The following is an 8856-nucleotide window of genomic DNA, read 5'->3' on the forward strand; positions in this document are numbered from 1 at the left end:
TTCTGACGAAATGAGCTACGCTCAGTCACACCCAAAAAGGTAATCCATTTTATATTTTGTTGTGTGAATCAGAATCCTGCGGATCGGATATAATATATATATCCATTTATTTTTTCGATGTATTTTTAGTTAATATCTATTAACCGTTGATATAGTGTTCTTGTTAATAGCACAATCGATTCCATATGAAACGAAAACATCTGAAAATCTACAATGAGAAATACAAGAATGTATAAGAACGTATGATGATTCGTTGTTATCAGAAGAAAAAATGTAAGAAATTCGTTAATTATGTGAATCTGGAGGAAGTGAACTTATGTGTAGGGCCTAGTACGTCATTTATATATGTTCTGATTTTTCATGATTCATTAATAGAGTATATAACAATAGTGTATGGGTAACAGATGTTAAGAGCGTGGTTAAGAAGCGAGATGGTCATAGTACAATAACGTAGATACTTCTATACCGCTACACAATGTTGAGCAACTATAGAATGTGCCCCTGTATAACTGTATTCCTTCTTAGATTACTACCTTAATGACTCCATTTTCTACACATCATTGACGAAGTAACACAAATAGTAGCTTTAAATAGTTCACTGAAACGGGGCAACATTTGCATCATATGTAATATGTTATTTGTTCTCGTATTTATTTTTCATCAGTTCCTAACCTATTGATTTTCATCTCTCTTTTTCTAAATGTCCATAACTAGTGGGCGTAACAATAAGTGTGAAAAAAATAAAACAAAATAAAACTACTATTTTTTATATGGCACAAAAATTCCCAATGTTTTTGACGACCAATTCTCCCCTAATGAATGAATATCGTTATATCCCTTTCAATTGTGTTTTTCTGCCTGATTGACAACACAATATCAAATGGAATGAATGTACTGTATGTTACTTCTTCCCATTTTATAAGTTGACATATAATAACTATTCTTACTATAACATGTGCTGAATTTAACCGGTCCTTACAGTATCTTCCCTCCCCTTTTCTTCGAAAAGTCCGTTGTACACTAGTAAGGATACTATTGTCCATCCTTGAGCGATCAGTTAATATCTGTACAGGAATATATGTAGGAACAACATTACCATCAACTATAAATTAATCGAAAATATGTGTATTATATGGATACATATTTTTAATTGATTTTCTCATGACATTCCAAAACCAAAGCTGATCGAAAAATTACTATGGTAAGACACGATTCTTGGTTTGGTTGGTCTTCGATAGTGATATAATTTTACTGCGCTATCATAAATTCTTCTGTAACGTGAATGGTTTAATTTGGTATATTTTTTTCGTATTCATTTCACAGAAAATGTAATATCACACTTCTAGTCAAGCACTATTTAGTGTCGTCAACTGTTCCAATAAAGTACTTTTTGTTTTTTTTTTTGAAAAATTTTTCACGTCTTTAAATTTTTGATAAGAATTTAATGTAACATTAAACGAAATATTTATTTATTTTACATAACGACAATAAAATCAAATAAGTGATGTGTAAAAAATTTTGAAAGTAGGTATCTATCTCCATACAAATTTTTAATTTTTTCAGTTCAATTCATTATTTTTTAAGGTCTCCTATGATTTAGACTGAACTTCCCCGTTTAGTGATAACTAAATTTAATGAAATATGATCTTACACCGCTTCTTTGCAATGCAGGCATATTTTTAACGTAATGAAATATATTTACTTTTTTATTCCAAAAAATCTATTATTTAATTCTTCAATCGATTGTTTGATATTGTCTTCGATTTATACTATTACGTAGAATATAACCACCTGCTAAAGTTATCATACCAAGAAAGTATGATACTATAACTAAAATAAAATTACTAGTTGTTCCCGAATCATCATCATTGATTATTGTTGGATCTTCACCCTAAATTTTAAAAAAAAGTATGAGAAAATCTAAAAGTATGTGTATAAATATAATAAACTTAAATGAATTCTCACCGAATAATCCTTTAATACTTCTTCGTGAGATAGACGAAAGTTATAATAACGAAAATTACTATTATTTTTTTTTTTGAAAATAAGTAATAATTAATAACTGTTAATTTGATTGATTAGATTTCACATATACTTTATTACCTAATTAGTCCAAAAAATCCATCGTTACTAGCGGAATGGGGGTTTTTTCCAATATATAACGGCTCATCATTGAATATGATAAATTCATTCTGGATTATTCTGAGACTGTAAGATCCAACCCATTTACCATCTATATACAAATTCATTCGTTTATCAGGGTCTGAAATTGTATAAGCTATATGGTACCATTGAGTAATTCGGAATTCATAATCATCCAACTCAAATCCAGTTCTAATGTTACTAGTAGTCGAACACCTTACTAACGGAACTGGTTCAGTTGCTCTTAGCCAGAGTGAAGGTGTTTGATTGTCAGATGTGTTACCTAAATGTAAAAATAAGTATAATTTAAGATAATAATAATACTTAATAATCATATATAAAATACCTTTATAAAAAATGGTATGGTAGTAGCCGTTGTATTCATGTTTTATAATATTTATTTTTAGCGTAATTGACAACTCGTTTTTTACAACTGGTAAGTCAGTATGGTTAAAAACTTGATAATATTTAGGTAAGAAAATAATTTGTTCTGTTATTAATTCACGATATTCTCTTTGACTCTGTTCCTGACAGAAAACTGACAATGAATTGATGATGATTATTATCATTAAATAATGGAAATAATAATAATAATCCATTATCATCTTTATAATTCTTGAAAAAATGGAATGAAGTGAAAATGGGTTGAACTATTGTTTTATGCATTCATTAATAAACACGTGCCTGTGCATGAGCGGTTACATATAAATGTGAAAAATAACAAAATTGGATGACAATGGTTCTCTATACAACGTACAACCAGAATTAACCGGTCAATTATTGCCATATTGGTAAAGTATGTCCGAGGACTGGTTGTTAATTGTATACCATGTGAAATTTTGGGTTAAAACCTTCCGCATAAACCACTGACTAAATTCTATCGGTTTGATTACAGATTTTGGCCAGAATTAAGTGTCCATTTTTTGAACTTGTATAATGTCATATAACACATTGTATTTGGAATTTCGGTAATGATTTGGAATTTCAGCAAATGGCAGAAATAAGTCATCATATAAATGACAACACAAATATCAGAAAGATAGCCTTGTCCTCCTTCACTGTAGTCACCTTTAAAAGGAACGATTTGATGACGGACCTTGGTGGTATACCGGTACACTGGTTCCCCACTAACTGAACCCTCCGCGAACGCAAAGAAAGGGAACAGTTCCAAGCTGTGATAGAGAAATATTCCGGATTATATGTCATACGCAAGTTTGTGGGTTGACCGAAAACCCCATGTATTCTTGACGATTTCAGAGATGAAGTCTTTCAAGATAGTTCAAATGGCAAAATGCAAGAGGAAACTTGTGGCGTATTACGAAACATGAGAATCGAAGCGAGAAGCACTAGATACAAACCAAGTTTGATACAGGAAGGAATTCCAGTTCGTTCGTCACTCTCCGCCCAAGCCAACCAAAAAAAACACAGTCTTCAAGAAGAAAGGAATCTCCTCCTTCGAATCGAGACCAAGTGACCAAGTGAAGAAACAAAACCAGTTGAAGGACCTCAAGTCCAAGAACAGGAAGCAAGTGTAGGTGACGAAACAAGACAAGAGGGGCAAGACTGCAACAGATCGTGAAGAGGTTTTTGCAAAAATTAGTCGGCTTTTGTGGAGTTTATTTAAATTTTTTACTTTAATAGACGTTTGTTTCTCCTTAGTCAGAATATTATTTTACTCTTTATTTTTCCCAGTGTGTTTAATTTCTTTTTTAGTTTCTTTTTCTTTTTCTTTTTGTTTTTGTCTGGACGGCTCTCAGTTGAATCTGGGCTTCATGTCATTTTACCAACTGTGGGGTGTTATCTTCGTGGTTTTTGAGATCAGTTTAATTTTTTTTTTGATTACATAGAATTCTATTATGTAGATTCGTTATTTGTAGTCGTTTTGTTTCCTTAACCATAACAGATAACAGTATTATAAAAAATAAAATAAAATAAAATTTGGAATTTCAGCAATTTTCAAATTGTTCACGAAGAGATTTAGTTATTTCACTTAATGTCTTGATGGTTGATCGGTAAAAATTCTTTAGTATTGGTTTTAATAAGTGGTCTAAATTATTTGAGAAAGATGTTTTATACGCGTTTCTAAAAGAAAGTCATTGTCCCGCCCTATATTATTATTTAAAGGTACATGGTGAAATTCGATATAATGGAACCATCCGTTCCATTAGTAAAATTTGTCAAAAATCCGTTATATCGAGAAATCCGTTAGATTATAACGATGTATTAAGACTTTACTTATGTTCCGTTATACCAAGGTTCCGGTATATCGAATTTCACTGTGTATATTAACAAAGCATCTTTTAGTATATTAGTAGAACAGTTTTTTAGGTTTATATCTTTTTTTAACGGTTGGTTAAACAGACCGTAGACATCACTCCCAACACGTGACCCAATACTATCGGTTGTTGCTGTAAGATATCACGCCATACACTACAATGTTATCGTAACACCCGTTTTTGAACGTAATAAGGATAAAAAAATATTATGCAATCAAGATTTCGTGTAACCAATAGAGAGTTACTTTTATTGTAACATCTAGAAATATGTGACATTTGAAAAAAAAATTTAATAACTTTTGAAAATCTGAAAATAGGAAAATAGTGATTTAATTTTTTTTTATAATTTAATATTAATTAAATAAAAATACTAAAAATACATTTTTTTTTTATACATAAGGTAAAAAATAACATAATATGTATAAGTCCACATTTTACATACAACCAACTATTAAATAGTTGCATAAATTTGCTTAATTAGAATATATAATAATAAATGCTTGTTATACTCCTAACTACTTAATGAAATAAAGTACGATTAGGCCATGCTTATAGCTTCGACGAGATTGACAGAACCTTTTTCTTTTTCTCCTTTAACTTCTTCTTCTTCACTAGCTGCTATATCATCATCAGGATCAACCTTTGGATTAAAAGCCCACGAGTGCCTTGGTACAAAAGTGCTTGCAAAAATAACAACTGCACCAACAGTTATCATAACTCCTGCAATATATAAAAACGCCTGATTTATATTATTAGCTGCCTTATATGCATCAAAAACTCTTCCAAGAGGAATTGAGAGAATTGTAAAGACGATGATATATGAAGAATAAAGGAAAGCCATGACACATCCAAGTGGTGAAGTACCCGCATCTGCTTGAATATTAACTGAATGCAATCTAGATTGTATATAGGCCACGAGAGAAACATCACCAGCTGCCCATCCCATAGAAAGAACGATCATAAGTGGTAGTGCACTCAAAGCCCATGAAAGTGCAGATTTAACGGGTAAAAAGGGAAATATCCAGAGTGTCATTAAAGCAACGGCGTCAAAACGAACCCAAGGTAGAGGGGTGGCAACTTTTGAAGCAAATAAGAGAACGACAAATGCACCAAGAAGTTCTCCAAAGTTAGATGCTCCTAAGAGGATATAAGAGTAAGACTTTTCTTTGAGAACTTGATTTGCAAATGTTGGAAAGATAACGTTCTCAATGAATCTGTGGAAGACGAAAGGCAAAACATAGCCTCCCATAAGCCAGATGAATCGACGTTCCGAAAAAACGATTTGTGCTCCACGTTTTACGGAGTAAAAATATAAGTAGAAAATATTCTTTCGATCGGAACTATCAGTTTCTTTATTTCTATTGATATCTGAAGGAGCGTTGGGATTATGTTTAATTCTGAGCCAAATAAAACCAGCAGCAGTGAACAGAATTGGAATAAGCATTAGAGCGTAAACGGGGCCCATCTTCTTAACGAGGGGAGTAGTTGCGAAAGCTCCAGAAGTTCCAGCAATTTCATAAAAGATGTGTACGTGTGCGTCCATTTTTTTTAATTTTTCTGGATTTTCACCAACGATATCACGAGGCAAGACACGCCTAACGAGCTCCAAAACTCCAAGACAGCCTCCCATAGGAAGGTATATTGGGAAAAGGATCCAAGGGGTCCAATTACCTTGACTTTCAAATTTACCACCAGTTGATGCATCAACAATAATGAGAACAAGAGCAAGTGCTCCGAAACAAAACATACTGAACGCTAATATAACGTTTGTCCGAAATCGTACCAGAAGTTGTGCAGCTCCAATAGAACAAATACATTGCATTATATTAACTAAAGTAAACATAAAGAGATAAGTTACTTTCTGTACGGCATGAACATTCAAGATCATTAATTTCTGTCTTACTTACAACATGATGTCAAAACGGGAGTCATGGTAAGAGCTATAGATTTCGCAAACTTTTCCTGAGCTAGAAAAGAAATGGATGAACTAAAAAAAAGTAGATAAAAAACAAGTTTAATGAATTATTCAATACTAAAGAAAGAAATAATTTTTCGACCGGAGTGGTACACAAAAATGGTAACACATACCTAAGACTCTCGAAGGCAAATTTAAAGCACATGATGCCTATAATGAACATGGTAATATTATGTTTCTCATCATGAGAGAAGGTAGTATCGCGGGCATTATTCTTGTTACTCATGATGGCAGTAAAAAAAAAGAAAGAAAGAAAAAAATGAACCGTAGTGAATAGGAGGAGAAAGTTGAAGGCACGTATTTAATTAAAATTTTTTTGATAGTAAATTTGAAATTCGGGCAGTAATTTGAAATTCAATTATCTAAATTCTACCAATCACTAAACAACGTGCAAAATATGGCGGATTTCGAGCCGAATTTCAAATAAAATTTGTATAACCGAATTTTCCGAATTACAAAAAGTATACATTTATCAGTTAAATTATTGAGGTCACACAAACCTGTTACGACTAGTTCCGATGCTAAACCGAAAGAAATAACTAAAATAGGTGAATAAAATTTTATATGAACTGGGCTTACTAAGGCGTATCTAAAGACAGCTAACAGATAAAAAAAGAAAAAAAAATGGAGAAGAAACTTTTTCAATTAACAAGATAGATGAGACGACTAACAATCGTACGATAAACAAATCAATTTGTAGATCACGCTATACTAATACGAAAACATAATTAATTGTTACAATAAATAATATACAATAGATTTGCATAAATTAGAATTGGCTAAAGTTTTGTTAGTGTCGTACGGAGTACGTGTGAATTATAAAAAAAACTCTAATGTATTACTTGAAATAAAGAAACTTCTTTTGAACAAACAAACCATTTATGAACCAATCTGCAATTAATCCAAAGAATTTTCTTTTATCTAACTTTGTTTTATTATGATATATCCGACTTAAATCTATTTTTATTAAATATGTTATAATACTATTATAATAATACTGCGGATAAGATCGAATAACATGACAAAGTTTTTGTCTTTTTTTGTTTAAATTGTTCGGCAAATATGAAAGACAAAAAAGTATCAAAAAAAGAACGTTCGAATTTGGAGACAATGGTTATGCTTAAAAGGCAATAATTTCTCAACAGTTTTTAACGTTACCATTAATCCAGAATCAAAAATCCAGATCCTAAAAACCTTTTTCCCTAAAATAAATCTATTATTAAACAATGATATTATTACAATTGTAACAAGATTGATTGGTCAATTAAAAATAATTGTACTATTTAGGTTAATTGATCAACCTAATGATTTCTAGAAAAGAAATTTCTTAAGAAATATACTAAAAACGGTGAAACTCGGCTCAAAGTAAATCCATATTGTTAAAACTGTGATACTCGATTACGAAACATAAATAGATATTATATAAACACATTTTCTGCAGTTAAAGGAATTTCTTGTGTTGATCATCCAGTCAATAAAAATCTTAGATTTTCCATATGTTATATGAAAATGGAAACTTCGAAAACTAAAATCAATTCTTTTTTTTGTTAAATATTAAATTAAATTTTTTCCATAATCCCTTAAAAAAAAATTATTAATTTAAATGCTGTCATTCAAATACGAAATATGAATTTTCTCCACTCCTTCAAAAGGTCGATCACATATGATTTCACTATTTATGCATTAATAATCAACTTGAGGTTGGATAATCGGAAATAATCAGCCTAATTATCGGTTATTCTTATAATGTCTTTTCCTTATATAGGATTTGAAGTATATTACGATTTGGATTAACAAACAGTTAACATACTTTAAATCATATGTGCACAGAACATGTGATTTGGCCTGTTTTTATCTTTTTAAAAGAAATTTGATTTATTTTTATAACTTGTATATATCAATTATTAATTTTAAAAATGAACCAGTTTGGCTGGAATTACGGCATCATGACAGATGGATTTTTCATATCAAAAAATTTTGTTCAAAAGGAAGGTGCATGACATAAGTAATAGATAATAGTTACATAAAACTATCAATAAAATCATCACCAGTAATTTAAACTTAAATTGGGCAATTGGGCGGGCGGGGTGACTTACAAGATTATATTTTATTTATTTACTGTACGTAAAATTAGTTTTAATAAAAGTATGCTGAGGTAATTTGTCACACAAATTTCAGCCAATATCAAATATCTATTTATGATAGAAAGTATTAAATTTATTTTTATACAGCTAATTTTCTAAAATCACGTCAGATAATAGTTAAGATCGGATATTTATCCAGATAAATTTATATCCGAATCGAACGGATATATCCGAATTTTTTTGTCGGATATGCGGTTAAACAAATGACAGATACATTAATGGGATCGGATTTTTCGGATGACGGATAAATTTAATGTTCATCTGGAAGGAACAAATATTTTCCCAATACCCTATGACAAACACGTGGTGGTATCTTCGG

The 8856-nt window shown here is 30.8% G+C and overlaps 2 protein-coding genes across 2 annotated transcripts; both read right to left on the reverse strand.

Moving 5' to 3' along the window:
* Nucleotides 1-1448: 1448 nt before the first annotated feature.
* Nucleotides 1449-2747, reverse strand: OCT59_019013 (uncharacterized protein; the record flags this gene model as incomplete). Its single annotated transcript, XM_066135756.1, has 5 exons — nt 1449-1891; nt 1966-2023; nt 2104-2208; nt 2290-2425; nt 2489-2747. The coding sequence occupies 5 exons, from the start codon at nt 2745-2747 to the stop codon at nt 1736-1738; spliced, it is 714 nt and encodes a 237-aa protein (XP_066005016.1). The 3' UTR covers nt 1449-1735.
* Nucleotides 2748-4772: 2025 nt separating this feature from the next.
* On the reverse strand, nt 4773-6619 carry OCT59_019014 (uncharacterized protein; the record flags this gene model as incomplete). Its single annotated transcript, XM_025316318.2, has 3 exons — nt 4773-6248; nt 6326-6405; nt 6507-6619. The coding sequence occupies 3 exons, from the start codon at nt 6617-6619 to the stop codon at nt 4957-4959; spliced, it is 1485 nt and encodes a 494-aa protein (XP_025180807.1). The 3' UTR covers nt 4773-4956.
* Nucleotides 6620-8856: the final 2237 nt, after the last annotated feature.

Source organism: Rhizophagus irregularis, chromosome 28 (assembly GCF_026210795.1).
Source record: "Rhizophagus irregularis chromosome 28, complete sequence".
Taxonomy (NCBI): domain Eukaryota; kingdom Fungi; phylum Glomeromycota; class Glomeromycetes; order Glomerales; family Glomeraceae; genus Rhizophagus; species Rhizophagus irregularis.